Source organism: Melanerpes formicivorus, unplaced genomic scaffold, assembly GCF_026170545.1.
Source record: "Melanerpes formicivorus ecotype bairdi unplaced genomic scaffold, bMelFor1.0.p_v2 SCAF_3, whole genome shotgun sequence".
Taxonomy (NCBI): domain Eukaryota; kingdom Metazoa; phylum Chordata; class Aves; order Piciformes; family Picidae; genus Melanerpes; species Melanerpes formicivorus.
In genome coordinates, this window is record NW_027142355.1 from 12,669,927 (window position 1) to 12,686,727 (window position 16,801).

General features: G+C 38.3%; 1 protein-coding gene across 1 annotated transcript in view; it reads right to left on the reverse strand.

Moving 5' to 3' along the window:
• Positions 1-16,801, reverse strand: part of SLC2A13 (solute carrier family 2 member 13) — a 133,506-nt gene that overhangs the window by 90,486 nt on the left and 26,219 nt on the right. Inside the window, exons 2-3 of the mRNA XM_068166699.1 lie at positions 14,679-14,838; positions 8,147-8,355 (exon numbers count right to left, since the gene is read on the reverse strand). Of these exons, the coding sequence (XP_068022800.1) occupies positions 8,147-8,355; positions 14,679-14,838 (369 nt within the window). The remainder of the gene's footprint in view (positions 1-8,146; positions 8,356-14,678; positions 14,839-16,801) is intronic.

Here is a 16,801-nt window from a genome sequence, read left to right on the forward strand (position 1 = left end):
AAAGGTTAGTATTGGACAAAAATCAGGGAGACAATAGCTTGATGAAGTCTCCAGGAAAAAAAAAAAAAAGGAAAAAAAAAAATCAAGTCCGACTAGATTGTAGGAACTGAATATGGCCTTATGTGGTAGAAATAATGGCAATGGCCTTATGTGGTAGAAATAATGGCAGACACTGTTTAAGACCCTTCTTCCTCCCTAATGGTTTCTTCCTATTAACAAAAGGACTTAAATTTAAACAGGCTGTATAAAACACTGTATTCACAGAGCCAAAGACAAACAACCACTGACGCTGAAGAACCATTAACATCTGATAGGTGGATCAAGTTCCGCCCTTGTGCAAACATGTCACCTAGAAGGGCAGCACAGAAAGTCAGCTTGCACCAGTGTGCTTCTTACAAGACAGCAAAGCAATATTAATTTAAAAAGGCAAAACAAAAAGGTTTTTGATTTTAATGATTATGCTGAAAAGGTTAAAATCAGTCCAATAGGTAAAGTTTGCTCAGCTTCTTGTCTGTGGCATTTTCATATAAATGTTGTTATTAAAAACTTTGCAATTCATTTTATAGCTTCCACTCACCTTCATAAGGTGAGAATGTAAGGAAGCTGCTGGAACATCTCCAGCTTTTGCTACAGAACATGTTCTAAGCACTAAACAATACTAAGATTAGTGAAGTGTTACAATTACTCTTCAGGACTCTAAAACAAACAACTTTACCCCGATGCCCATTAACGTTTTCACACATCACTGTGTATTTTGTCTGAATCCCTACTGCAGGTAAACAGGCTGCTTAAGTGGGAGCACTTGGCTTGAAATTGCGTATTCAGTGCAGATGCTGGATCCCACACGGAAGCTACAAAGAACTAAGCCTTCTCTTCCCCCCTCATGCCTGCCTTTATTTTTCTTCTTTTTTAATTAACTGGGCCTTGAATACCACTAGCAGCTCTATAAGTACCACAATTTTATTACTTCTTAACAATGTGACACATAAGAAGTAGATCTGTAATATCAGATGAGAAACAAGTACAACAGTATAACCGTGAGAGAAAAAAACTCAAAGGTCCAATGAGCAAATTCTGCCGTGGAAGCAACGTGGTGTGCATCCCTCACGCAAGAGTACGCAGGAAATCAAAAACTATTTCCCATTTCTAACACAACCAAGATACCATGCCCTACTCAAACCAAATCTACTCTCTACTGACTTGGAGTCTTGGTTGGGTACAATCAGACCAAAGGGGCAGGAGCCTGGTGAGCACACTGCAATCTGGAAGATTATTACACCACCATCGCTGGGAAGGTTGGTCCACTGACAGATGCCTCAAGCCACCAGCTAAACATTGCATCTTTTATTTAAGCAGATGTATTCTTCCCTTTCAGTCCTATCCCAGTATTAAAATCCTACCACTACTTTTCACCAACACAGGTTTCTCTCACACATACTTCACTTCCTCAGGCTCCCTCCCCAGTGTAACAAACCATGTGTTTTACGGACAGCATATAGGTGTCTCCCACCACTTAATTGCTCTCCCATTTCTGTACTGAGAAAGGAAGAAGTTGTATTTTTTCCCCACTTCCTTGCGTTTCTTGTCTTTTCTGCTTGCTTCACTTATTTACTACTACTCATGCTATGCACATCCATTTTTATTTTTGACCAAGAATGCAGCCCTCAAATCCTTCGAACTCAATTATGCCTTGAGTATTTAGTCCAGCACCTACCATACTATTTTTGTGGTTTTACCCTGGACCAACTGAGAAGGAACTATTGTAAATGTAAATAGTTACAAATGCTGTTTTAAGTTTATGCTATTCTATACCAGACTTTCAACAACAGGCCAAGTTACAAAGCTAAGCAGTACTCCAAGAAAATCTTAGAAATGTGTCTAGTGTGCTGCCTTCTGGGACTGAACTGAGATCCTAGAAGGCATGGAAATTGAAGCCAGAAGTCAGTTATTTTCCAGACTTGTTGAACTCTCTGTAGAATTCAGAAACTGTGAGCTAATATAAGGCTAATAACGCTGTCACTGCAAAGCTAATTTTGCTACCAGAAACTTCATGGTAAGTCTGAGTAAGGAAAAGAAATCAAAACAAACCCTCATGCCTCACAGCGCTTCCTTATACTTTCGTAAGGCTTTTCAGAGGTTTGCTTTTTCTCCCCTTTTAGGACTACCACACACAGAGTCTGTCTGGGCTTCAAGCAAAGAAGAGCTTGCTCCAAAACACACATCTGAAGCAGTCTACTGAAAGACTCTTCAGACAGGCAATTAACCACCATTTCCAGATAAATGTTCAATTTATGTCAGCACATTGAAAACCTAGATGAAAGATCAAGAGACTGGTTCTCGCCACAAGCCACTGAAGCAAGATTGATTACAAACAGGTAACACTGTGGCAACACCACGATAACACCAGGATTCCTAAAATATGCAGCCAATTCCCAAATTCATCGTTAGGCACACAAACTGAAAGTATAAGCAGAGCTCTAAGATACCAGAAACAAGCTACTATTTTTTAAATATAGCAGTCTTATTTCTACACAAGGCAGAAAACCAAAAATGTTCTTTATATATTGTATTTCTCAAAGGTCTTATTTGCAAGAATAAGTCAGCCTTCTAAAAAAATAAGGATAAAATAAGAATGAAAATCTTTTGACTCTCTCTTTATCAATCATTTGATACACTAATTCATTTTGAATACTCCTTGCCAAATTTTGTAGAACGCTTTTTCTTGTAATCTGATCCTACACTGAAATGAGTTAGTATACTTCCTCAGGATCAAATGCCTCAATGTTTTATTTGCCTGAACTGCATGCATTTTTTTCTAGGTTCATCTCAAAATAAATTGCAGAAGAGGAAGAATTCTTGTTCTTAAGAGAACCAACAAAGAAATAATTCTACACATCAAATGGATGAAATACAAAAATGAAACAAAGACATTTCTTTCAAGTACCTCTTGCATTGACCATGCAATGAGACCAAATCCAAAAGCAAAAACTGACCTTCCTAAGGGCAGGAACTGACCTGGCATTTGGTGTTGTCACAAGCAAGACTTTCAGGCCGACACAACTATTCATGATACTGCATTGGAGGTTTCTTCAAAGAATCCTTATCCCAAGTAGTTTGTTTCTTTTTGCCCCAAACATTTTCATCTAATTTCATGGCTACAGGTAACAACAGCCACTTAATATCATAAAAGAAGAATTAACTTCAAATAAGGATTTGAGTGCCTGGAAGCAGAATGATTCAGAGTCCTGCACAGCCCTACCACAATATCACAGTAAGATTTCTGATGACATCCACTAAGCATATCTGCATCTTTTTTCAAAAACAGGCATGTTGGGCAATAGCCTCGGATAAAAAAGATTCCCAGAAATAAGGGGAAATTATGATTAGCAATTAAAATACTGTAAGCTTCTAATATCTTCCTAGAAAGACTCACACCAATTAGTTCCAGCCAAAGCCACAGCTGTGAATACTAACAACTCAAAATATTACATAAGGAGAAACAGAAGTATAATGGAAGCAGGAAGGATGGGGCTCCAGATCTTGTGCTTGACAAAATCTTATTTCAACTGAGAGTTATCAGGTAAATTTATGAGCAGAAATGAGGTGATTTTACCTTATATCTAACACATTTATCTCCAACAGGAATACAAACTAAAAGAGAAGACTGACTCACTGACCCAATGGAAAATTCAGTAGAGAGTCAAGCCTACAGGACTGAAAGTGTGGCATAGATACATTTCTCTTAGTCTCCGTGATGGGCTGAAAATTTCCCCCCAACATAAAATCAACAGCCCAGCTCAGTTGGAAGTAAATAAAGCTGTATTTACAAGCAAAACTACAATGTAAAATGAAATGCAATGAATATGTACAAAATATACAATATTACTGTCAGGCACCATTCTCCATTCACCTTTCACTAGATAAACACACCAAAAAAGTGGTAAGCTATTAAAAAAAAAAAATTACTTAAAATAATTAGAACACAAGAAAATGTCAGATCCAGAAGCGGTGCCCATGACAACATACTGATGTACACATAGCATGGTGGGTTAAACAATATTACAGTGCAATTATTAATTTTCTCATCAGTGAATTCCACAGAAGCAGCATGATTGCACGCACCATTGAGCCCCAGAAGTTTTACGTGGCTGTAATTACTGAGCATAGCATGCAAAAAAGACATTGTCATGATAGAAAGTTGACATATACACGAGTAAAAACATAATAAAATGCAAACGTCCACAAGCATATCAGGCTCTAAGCTCTAATTCACCAGTTACAGAATCATGGGATACATACAGCTGGGGGAAATTACACTGTGCTCCTAGAGTAATTACGATCCATGGTTGCATATGTTTTATCTACACTAAAATATCTAGTCTTAATGCAAATTATGCTCATTTTGTCAAGATGCTAAGTTAGTACTACACTCATCACTACTCATTTCATGTGAAATACTATGTACCCTGGTGCACAGCTTGGTGATGTGCAACAGCTCATGGCAAAAAGAGCAGCGCAAGGAAAAAAGCATGCACTTTCCAGATGCTTTCCCCCTAAAGACAGTACAAATTAATGCTTTTTTACTATTTGCTTTGAACAATATTTGCTTTGTCTTTGGGAGTGCTGTCAAACACATAGGAAATTAATGATCTATTTAAAATGTCTGCATTGGATGCTATAATTATTTTCTTTCAAATCTGAAATGGCCACTACACTGGCAGCCTGTAAAACTCTCACAAAAAGTGTACTAGAGGGCTTCATTGTTATGCACAAACCCACCACATTAAATTCACTTTAAAGTGCTTGCTCGAGAATTAGCATTACAAATCCCACACCAGCTTGCTTAGGAGCACAAGCTACTTCATTTCTACTTGTGTTTTAGGTGCTGTGCCACTGCTTACCTGCACTGCTATGATCTGACTGCCTGTTTTTAAGTAACCTGCAGTACAGAACCTCTGTCTTGACTGTACTAAGAGCTGTAATTCAGCAACAATGTGCATCAGATATGTTTTGCTAGGAAGAGTTACCCCAGAACACTCTCCCAACTATGTCTTTGAGTGGTAAATACCTTCTGATCATTCTCTCCCATTAACCCTCCCCCACAATTTCACAGCCTAAGCCAAGCACAGGGATATCTATGAGATATCTATGAGATCTACTGCATGTTTGAAGGGGAAGGCCACTCTGCACCTGTAAACTACTGTTTCCACAACTCTTGGGAAGACGTCTTCTTTCTAACATCTTCCTCACTAGCCCTTCATGCTCAATTTTCCTATTTACCTCCCTTTTGCACTACAGTCTCACTATCTCTGAGGGGGATGACCTTAACAGATGATGAATAGCTGGACTAGACCAAGATCCAACTTATCTGGTAACATTACTGAAGAATGTAACGCCCTCTTCTCTTGCTCCCCAAAATGCAAGGTCACAAGACCAAAAGTTGCACTGGGATTACAGAATAGAGCATGCAATAGCAATATTCATGACTGCCAGCAAAAATACCAATTGCATAACCAGTCATGGGGAAAGTATTTGTCAAGAAGAGACATCCTTTTCCTTATACCAATCTGAGAATTCTAAAATATAGGCTGCTAAGCCGTATCAGCAGCAGTGATTTGGCTGAACTTATTGGAAAGGATTTAAAGAAATACAACTTGCTTAGCAGGCACCCCACAGTGGTACCAGAAAAATCTTCTGAAACAAAAAAAAAAAAAAAAAAAAGCAGCATTCTTATTATTTTCAAGACAGAAACTGATGACCATGAGGAAAATGCAATGAACTTCTCCAGTTGTATGACAGACATTAAAACCAAATATTTAAGAAAGCAGCTTAAACAACACAGATGAAGTTCCCCTGTGACTTCTTATTTCTGTGACAAGAACAATTGCTGCAACAGTTACAAAAGGCATTACAGGTTTTAGTGTGGGACTAGAGGATATGTTACAGTTACATTCCGTTACTCCCTGCACAGGAGTCAAAACATAGGTTTTGCTTTGCCCTAAGCAACTGACAAAGGTGCTCATATATCAATTTGTGAAAAAGAAAATCTGTTCTTTTTCAAAAAAGGAAAAAGACATTTTTACCTAAAAGAAATGTGGATGACTTAATCTACAAACTTATCTTTCCTTGAATACTACATACACACATTGTCGTCAGAGGGTCGTTAAAGATTTTTGTAAATCTGAGATGATGTCCATGACATCTGACAGGAATTATCATCACCATTTGTCACTGCTATTAACTAGTGTTTTAAAATAGTCTGCCACAAATAGAAATTAATACAAAAATACTGCAGCAATATATATATTTTTAAAAAGTAATAAAAAAATCAAAGACCCAACCAACATACATGTAGCAAAATCAAATGCAGTCTTGGCAGAAGCACACATTTCAGTTATAAATATCTGAACACCTGACAATAAAAGCATGAGTAGTAAAGTTGCCCTTGCACTATGCATGCCAAATTCAGGATCCAGACAATTGAAGAAATTCATCACAACTTAACACCACATGTAAATACCACCTGTTAAGTCAGAGAAAGGTAACAAAAATAATGTATGACAACAGACTCTTTTTGTCATGACAAAGACTTTGAGCTAAATGGGATGAAGTGCAATTATAACCAAGGTATAATGAAAAACGTGTGTGAGTGACCAAAACTATCTGATTGCCATTTGCTAAGCATTTATAGCATCCAGTTGTAACTACCTTAATTTTTTTTATGTCCTTTGGTGACAACCCTGAAGCCAAAAGTAAAATACTGATTCTCTACATCCAAGCTTTCTCCCAGGAATGTGTTTGATTTAACTAAACTCCAGGAACACATCAAGTTTTGGGGGGATTGTGGGAAGTAAATGAAGAAAGCTGCAAGTCCCAGACAGCCAACAACCTTGTAATTAGTGTGCTAGTCCAACTTACAAATGCATAGAGGATTGGTTTGACAACTGAGCTGGAGTCAGTCCTACCGTAAGACTTACAACACCACACTTAGTTCATTAATAGTGAAACAACAGCACGAGGAAAGATTTAAGAGCTTAGTGACTGAAAATGAGGACACCTGCTCTTCTTATTTCTACAAAACATAGAAATTGTAATCCTAGGCATTAAATGGCTTTCCACAGAACAGAACAGTCCAATCCCTAAACAGGATCAAGAACCTCAGCACAGGACTCTCAGACTCAAGCTGTTCTATGAATAGCCACTTCAGCTTTTTATCAAATCAGCTTCAAGGAACCTCATTTCCCACCCCATCACCTCACAAAGAACTGGGGAAAAAAAGCATCAAAAGCCTCAACAAAAAAAGCAATGGGAGGAAAAAAATATCCAGCTCTACTTCACACAGGTGAGATTTTTGTAAGTGTCAAATATTTTTTTCCAGATACTTAATTACTGATTATAAGGTTCAAAAATCAAACTCAATGAGGCAACAAGATTAGGTGCTGCATTCTTCTTTCCACTAGCATTGAAAAGTTATTTTCCTATCAGTATTTAAGGAAGCAAGAATTAAGATGAGTCTGACTTGAGAGCCTTACCTGAGCTTCACAGGTTAACACTTTCAGCACACAGCAAGGGAAAAAGATGTAGTAAACAGAAAATCACTGGAATGGTAATCATGCTTTCTAAGTGCACATGTAAGTACACACAAAGTTTTGAGCAATTATGGCATGAGAATACAAAAAAGTAAAAGAGGGTTTGCTTTAGAGGCCTTATTCTTTGGAGGTAGACCAAAGGGACTTTAAGAAGCTGGCTTTACATATCTGGTTTACATATCCAGTTTTGCAATATGGTGGACCAGAATACAGCCTCTGGATAATTCTGGTGTGTACAATGCCTTCTGAACTCCCTAGTGTCTGTTTGGCCTTTTCCACTGATGAAAGAAAACAAACTTAATTTCATTTATTTCCAGGTGTAAACTTTACTTTTCCCTCGCTTAAGATATCAGAACCTAATTTAAAACTGTAGGTTAACAGAAACATCTGTCCATTTTTGAAGTTACCAGTATATGAAATATTTAAATAACTGTAAAACAGACAAGGAAAAAAAAACCAAACCCAAAACATCAAAGTTCCCACAGGCTACAAATTCAACAGTTCTGATTTTTATCTGCTCACTAGCAGGCAGAGAAGCCAAGAAGCATTCAGCATACCTGCTCCAACTTCTTTTTCTTCTTCTTCAATGTTGTTTTTGATACTGTCATACTCCTCATCGATTGCCTGGTTGCCACGCATTTGAGACAGAATTCTTCGTGCTCTCTGAGTCTGGCCTTTCTGAATGAGCCAGCGGGGACTTTCAGGAAGAAACAGGAATCCGAGAAACTGTATAACTGCTGGAACAGCAGACAGGCCCAGCATGTACCTGGAAATATGTAAATACATAAATAATTAATGTTTGCTTACAAAAATATGCCATGAGAAAACCCAGCTACAGCTACTCAAGCTGTAATTTACAAACCAAACCAAACCCTCCTTCCCTTGTATTCTTTATCATCATAGTTAAGCAGGAAAGAATCATATTCTACAAGAACTTCAGAATCCTTTCTTTCAATTCCAGGAAATCTCAAGGACATGTTGACTACTCTGCCATTACAGACCTACAGCCACTGTTCCCAAGGACACTAAGTCAAACTAAATAAAAACCCGGAAACATTCCAGTAGTTTGGAAACTGCTAACCTCTTCAGTTAAGATAAAAGAACAAACAGAAAGATAAAGCAAAGGCAGAGAGAACGAACCAGTATTGCTGATGGGCAAAATGAGACTGAAATGCTGTTAATTGTTTTACAGACATATGAGGGAGGAAAAAAAAAAGTCAAAGAAAAATGCTTGATTTGATCAGAAATATTTATACAGACACATGTGACCAAGGAATATGGCTCTTATGTAAGGAAATGCCTATTTCACTCTGAAAACTACTGACTATAATCAGAATCACTGAAAAAAGCTCCTTTCACAAGCACAGCAATTTACAACAGATCTTTCAGAGTCTGCACTTCAGTCTTCAGCCAGCTGCAATGTTATGTTTTAAATCAAAACTGCACTTTAGATGGCTGGGGAGAGTTGCTATATAAAACATTAAGGCTATTTCTCCACTCAACAGAGAATTACCACTGGCCAGAGTTATGCTTCCAGGTATGAGCACCAACACCTGCGACAACACCCACAGATACCATGATTCACTCCAGCTAAAGCAACGGGAAAAGACTGTGGAAAATAAGCACTCCACCAGCTTTCATGGGTGGTTCTGGTCTATACACTTCAATAAAACACTAAGTAGAATAATGAATTGCAGAACAACCTGTAATGTAGTTATACTTTTTAAATCTGACCTTTTCCCATTTGTACTTTTTCTCACTTCTGTTAAAGACTTTAAACAGTGATGATGTCATCTGTATGTTATTGCAGTCTTCATAGTTTCCACATCAGTGATAACAATGGCTAAAACACCTCCAGAAAACAGCCCTCAGACTGAATACTGGGGTAGTCTGTACTCATGAACAGGTTCACACCCTGACATCAGTTAGCAAAACAAGGAGATTTGCTCATCTCTTCTATAGTTCTTCTCTTCATACCCCAGGGTGCATGCTTTTACACAGACAATTCAGCAGTCTCTCATCTGGATGTTTTTGTAAAGCATGCTATGAAATGAGATTTTTAATAGGCCAGGGAAAAGAATACAATTAACAAAAATCTTGGTTTAGGACAATGAACTAAATGTAGTTGTCAAGTCCAAAAGCATTTTGGTTTAAAATGGAGAAAGACTTCTTTAGAGGCATTTTTAGATTATACAAAGAAAGGCATGAGTAATCCGATAGGGCAGAAGACTAGAGAAAGGGGAGAACACCCCCCAAAAGGGACACAAAGAGGATGGCCATCCCAGGCCAATATGCATGCAGACCACTCTTTCCATCTCCAAGTTGAGCCCTCAAGTTCTTTTCAAAATCAGCCCAAATTTCTAAAGATCATACAAGTAAGTCTTGCTCTAGAAAGAAATTTGTGAGCAAGTCTCTTCTAACACTTTAAGAATGACACAGTTAAAAGAAACAAAAAAATTGGAAGAAAATAAATTCAAAGCACAAAACTTGTGGAAGGGTTATTAGTTGAGTAACCTTCAGCCAACATATCTAACAAGTATCATTAATTCACTAATGTTGTCATTCATTAATGTCATTATTTCTTCCTATGCCCTTCCCACTCCAGAGACATTTTGGTAGCTTTATACAGAATCACCTTTACACACACACCCCCCATCGAAGCTCACAAAACTGTATACTCACTACCTGCATTACAGTGGTATTTTTTCAAATTAAGAGAAAAATAAAAGCAGAGATTTAAAAACACTATCACTGTATTCTGTCAAGGTGCAAGTAAAAGGATCCTTTAAGGCGTCTAAACAATGAGATTTAGTCCTTTGCACTCATATTACCTAATTTCTGCTCCTCCAAAGCCTTTCAGTCCCTTAAATGCAGCAAAGCCTCTAGAACTAAGCAGTTGGATACCTGCAATCATTTTAGGAGGCAAAAATCAATTGAGGCTCCTGAAAGCTCAATCCTGCCTGCTAAAGATACCAGTTGGACTCTATTAGATTGTTTATTACAGGCAAGATGAACAAGAAATGTACAGAAAGCACTCACTCACTGAAGTTAGTTTCTAATTGACATGCTTCTGGTCAAAGTTGAGTACAAGAACAGGCCATGTTCAGTTAAGAGCACACATCCATTGCAAGTTCAAGAGCTGTTGCAATTTTCAGATCGAGCAATTTTGATATAATCTGTTTAGACTAAAAGCAGGCAATTTTAGATATTTCATGCAGTGAGCCAGCTTTCAGAAATCTAATATAATTCTTTCCTATACAGAGTACAAGACTTTGTATTTGAAGTCAGATGTCAAGCAGACCTGAAAAAACACAGCACGAATTTAATAAGTCTGCTGCAATATTTCTCCTCCTCAGACATACTCCTGCAATACTATTATGATGGCATTAACAGGGTTTATAAAGCTAACCTGGCATTAAAGGCAGATTAAATACTTGTTTTCTTTGTGTTTTTTATTTTTTCACTATTGAGCATTTCCAAGAACAAATAGAGTAATATCCCTTATTGTTTTTGTAGCATTCCAGTACTTAGCTATTAGACTTACAATAATGGTTGTAATTTTCCTTCTAAAGGGTAAACATCTATGATTTCTCCCCATGCATTTGCTGACCACTCTTTGGGGTTACAGACCATCTGTACTCTTCCCTGTTCAGCCTTAGGTTGCAATAAATTAGCTGAGGACAGATTAGATCTCTCCCTAATTAAGATCTCCAGCATCACAGTCAATAATCCCTAGATACCTCATCACAAGGCAAAGCCTTCACTTCTGCCCAATGCATTGCCAACAGTTTCATACTGCTCAATCCACCAGAATCATACTTGGCATGTACAGAAAACATACCATTGCTGTCTTAACAGAAGTTATACAGCATGAGCCAGCAGGCTGTAAGAAACTACTCAATGCATTCTGATGAATCTGGAAGACTGGGATCACCAACATGACATAAAGCTACAAACCAGGTACAGCAGTAGATACCTAGGCTGGTCTCACAACTGGAGTGTGTATGACATAAAAGAGGCTGAGAGAACTGGCTTTGTGTTGCCAGAAAAGAGATGACCAAGAGGAACTCTATCTGAATCTTTCACAACAGAAAAGGAACTCATAAAAATGAAGACTCTTCCCAGATGTACACTGTGAAAGGACAAGAGTCAATGGTTACAAGCTGCAACAATAAAAATTCAGATCACAGATGAGGGAAAATAATTCTTCACAGTAACAGTGAGTAAACATTTGAACCAGTTGTCTCAAGAAATTCATACATCCATTGCTAAAGCTTTTTCAAAAATGAGCATCCCACACAGTTCTGATCTAACACCCAACCTCCTATCCTTACTCAATCCACAGATTCTAGATTGTACTTTAGTAGTGTTTTTCCTGTTCAGATATGTTAAAAGGTCTGAATTATACCAAAGTAGTTTATTTTTTGTTCCAAACAGAAGCATAAGCTATACCAATGTAGAAGTTCTCAGAACAGGTGTGTAGCATTCAGCCCATGGGGGCCTCACTCCTATTTAGTGTAGCAGTGTATTTAGTTTATCAATTGTTTGACACAAAAGATAAAATTTACATTTAACAATGGCTATTGCCTTCCACCTAATATTCCACTTCGGATAAAATAACATCTCAGAAGATGTTAACTTCTATATGTAGCAAACTTAAATAATCATTTACACACAAATGTGCTTGTGTCAATCCTGTGTCACTGCTTGATTTGGAAACCAATGAATCCTATTCCACAATGCCAGCTCTTTGAATGATCTTCTTCAGAGAAGCTTCTGGGCTGCAAAACTTTAGGCTAGGGAATATCTTAGCTTACCTGAACAATAAAGCAAAACTCATGCTCCAGTATTTGTCAGATACTTCCTTTAACTTGTAATTTTCTTCCAGTGTGTTAGTATTTATTGAAACACACAGATTATAAACACATCTTTCCCTCCTGTGTGTCAGCACAGTATTGGGGAAAAAAACAACTAACACATTTATACCCATAAGAGCTTCCTTCAGGCAAATACCTAATCACTAAGGTAAAAAGAATTAAAACACACCACAACTGTATAAACACAAAGTGCACAACATCTTTAGAGCTCTACTTCAAAATAAATATCTTTACATGTCCATTCCTACCACCCAGTCCCACACATAAGGAGCCATTACACTAGGAAATTATTTAGGCTAAAATGTAATTTAAAACAATAAAGCAACTATCAAGTAACTGGCATTAAGGATCGAAATTGTGAGCTCACATTTTCCTTAGAAATGTATTACTGCATGCCATCAGTTTTTCCCCAAATCAGGTATAGTTCTTTAACTGCAGAAATGGATAAGCAATCCTATAAAGCTACATGGGGTTTTTTTCAGCAGGGCTGCTCCTCAGTTCTCCTTAAATGCACATATAGTCTGCCAGAGAATTCAGCTGCATGAAAATGAAAAGGTCATCAAAAGCTTCATGTACAAACGCAAAATGCTATTTTCGTTTGAGCTAAAGTAACCAATGCATATTCAGAAAGCACAAAGCAGAGCTAAAAATTACAATTAAATTAAAATCAAATCAAAATCAGCATGAAGTGACTTTTCTTAAGGTGAAAATATGACATCTTTTTACAAAAGAGGCAAAATCACATGGACAAAGAAAAAAAAGCCCTCGAAATTCTTGAATGGTTACACATACACAAATGAATAGAATAGAATAGAATAAACCAGGTTGGAAGAGACCTTCAAGATCATCACATCCAACCTATCACCCAACACCACCTAATCAACTAACCCATGTAACCAAGCACCCTGTCAAGTCTCCTCCTGAACACCTCCAGTGACAGCGACTCCACCACCTCCCCGGGCAGCCCCTTCCAATGGGCAATCACTCTCTCTGTGTAAAACTTCCTCCTGACCTCCAGCCTGAACTTCCCCTGGCGCAGCCTGAGACTGTGTCCTCTTGTTCTGGTGCTGGCTGCCTGGGAGAAGAGACCAACCTCTGCTTGTTTACAACCCCCCTTCAGGTAGTTGTAGAGAGCAATAAGGTCACCCCTGAGTCTCCTCCTCTCCAGGCTAAGCAGAATTCACAATTCACAGATTCATTAAGATATCATTAACTTTTTGCTTTAATGCATATTTCTTTGCATACTATAAAAAGATCAGCTTCCAAGTTGTTCTAGGCACCAAGTGCCAAATTAATTGTTCCTAATTTAAGCCTCAAATATCAATGCACATAGTAATCCCTATTCAGCTCCATTAGAAGCCAGAGAATGTTATACTGTAAGTTTTGAGGGGTGGAGAGAAGATCATTCAAACTAGGATTTTCAAATAGCAGAGCAATTTCAGGCTGTAGCATCAGAAACTGAAGGCCCTACAACAACATATACTCTTTCCCAAGAGTGTTCCAAGGGAAAAATGCACATAATTAAGCAAAAGTTTCTAGAAATTGGAATACATAGTGTAAGTTATTCCTCCTACACATTTCTCTTAGTTCATTTGTCAAGTTTGCACTCCAAGTAAAATACTGAGCTACTAAAATTTGTCATCTCTCCCAAATGACACTGTAGGCTGCAGTCCAGAGAAACTTACTGACATCTACGGGAAGAACTAAATATCCATAATGGTGAGTAAAAGGAATTAATATTATTCTATAACCTAAACTTTTAACTATAAAATTATGCTACAATATCCTTCATTTCAATTCTGATTGGATTACTACTGCTCAGACTAAGACTATTCAAAATACACTTCTGTTTTGCATGTACGGCACAATACTGGAAATCTGTCTTCTGAAAAATCTGCATGCAATTATTCTAAATGCAAAAGGCAGGCCACTTTTGTAACATCATGACAATCATTCAGGCTTGCTGATACATATTTATTGCTCATCCATTTGAAAGTTTAGTAAAGTCAAAACCCCTAAGCATACCATGAATATTAAGTCTAAGCAAAAAGCTGTATGGATTACACTTTGAAAGAATTAATTATTAAAGTTCCACTTCAGTACATTTTTACCACTTCATATGTGAACTCTATTTTACCAACATGAACTGAAAAAGCTGTCAACCAAATCACAACCAGGCCAATTTTGCTTTTAGCAAGAAAGACTCACAAACCTCCATCCATCCTTCGAGAGGTAGCTGAAGATTCCATCAACAACGCTTGCAAAAAACTGCCCTCCAGTGATGAACAGAGTGTTAATCGTGACTAATCTGCCTCTTAGGTGGGGTGGAGCAACTTCTGCGATGTACACTGGCACAGTCATAGATGCTACACCTACAGGAATAAATTTAATTACAGTTATAAAATCTAAAGAGATACTACATCCCTTTTATATCATAAAATATTATACCATTTAAATGAAACAAGCTGGAAAAATTTGATTTTCAGGTTCCAAAAGACAAAAATACACCTAATGAACTCCAGAAGCATATTCAGACCAAATGGGCACACACAGTGGCTGCTAGCAGCTCTACTGCAAGTTCAGAGTGCGATGCAATGATACAAGGAGTAAGTCAGTTCAACTCCAATTGCATGTATACTGAATTAAATAACAAGCATAAATATATGTATAGCTTTGAAACAAAGAGGTGCTATGATACAAGTAAGCATGCCAAGTCAAAAAGGCTCACTGGAGATGCAGTGTTCACAACTCTGAATTTTAAACAGAAATTTAGCACAGTTTCCATCACCAATTAAAAAGCAAGGCCAAGTATTATTCTTACTGTGTAATTTCATTATTGTTACACAGTATGGATTGTTTCTTCACTGTCTCAACTGTTTCTTAATTGGCTTAAAAGTATTCCATATGCAGTGCTAAGAACCCTACTTTCATTGTCTTAACACTGGTAGTATATTAGGTAGCAATTATATAATTACAGAATGTTAGAGATTGGAAGGGACCTCTAGAGATCATCTTGTCCAAGCCCCCTATCAAAGCAGGATCACCTAGGGCAGACTGCATGGAAATGCATTCAGGCAGGTTTTAAAAGTCTGTAGAGAAGGACACCTCACAACCTCTCTGGGCAGCCTGTTCCAGTGCTCTGCCACCCCCTAAAGGAGCCATTGGTGCAAAAGACAGAAACGCTCATGTGGAACACATAGTTCAACAGTGTAAAAAGAGCAGAGCTGGATGCGGTACCTGCTTTGGTGGTCTGAATCCACAAAGCCCTCATCTCATTTAAAGGCAATTTACATCCCTGTTTCTTCAAGAGAACTGACAGTGACAACCAACAGCAATTCTGCTGCAGTTATAAGTGGAAGTATGTTGGCAGCACATACACAAAAGCAGCTGGGATACATCTTGAGCACAGTAAACATGGCTGGGCAGTAGAGACATCACATCTTGCATCTTGGGGCAGCTCCATTGGGTCCCACACAGACGGCTGCGTACCAGCAAGGGCAAATGACAGACCCCCAGCATGAAACAGGGGTCACCTAAGGGCATGCATAGGGCTTCTGAAGTGCTGCTACAGTTTGCAGCTCATGTCATGGGAGGAAAGCTGCATCATAAAATGGCAGAGACTTCAGCCGGTGCCCTATTGGCTGCCTGACTCACCAAACTAAGAGCACAAAATCATCTTTAGCAATAAGGTTAGCCTGACAGAACCACTAGGAGGTTCCAAAAAGCTTGAATGAGGAATACAAACTGTTAACAATAGAATGGCATCAGAAGATCTTTGTTACAATAGGTAGACACTCATAGCAGCCTCTCAGCATGATAACACATTTCTGGCAGAACCCTCGAAGACACACCAACATCTCCCCCTCTTATTGACTGAGAAAGCCACATGAAATAAAAAAAAGAGGGGAAAAAAACCCAAAAACCACCACATGTAAAAGTAAAAGGGGACATAAACAAAGGCCTTAAATTTATTCAATCATTTTTTCAATGCCAACTAGTATTCAAACAGCCCTTTGTGTGCTTGATAGAGAAGTAAATTTTCAAACATAGCCCACCAGCAGGCATATTTCTCTTGCATCTTTCACTTCAGCATTAGAGCTAATTACAACTGTAGCACCGGAGACAGGACACACATAAAGGAAAAGCCTTTACGGGAAAGCGTCAGAGTACATCTGCTTTCTGCAAACAAAAGCCACTGAGGCCCTGCGAGAGGCAGTGGCTCACACTGGGGCAGAACAGGGGAGGACCCTCGAGCTGCAGTAGCCCTGGCGTTGGACACGCTGCCTCACGCCCTCATGAGTGTTCCCCATGTACAGCACAGATATCTTCCCCCTA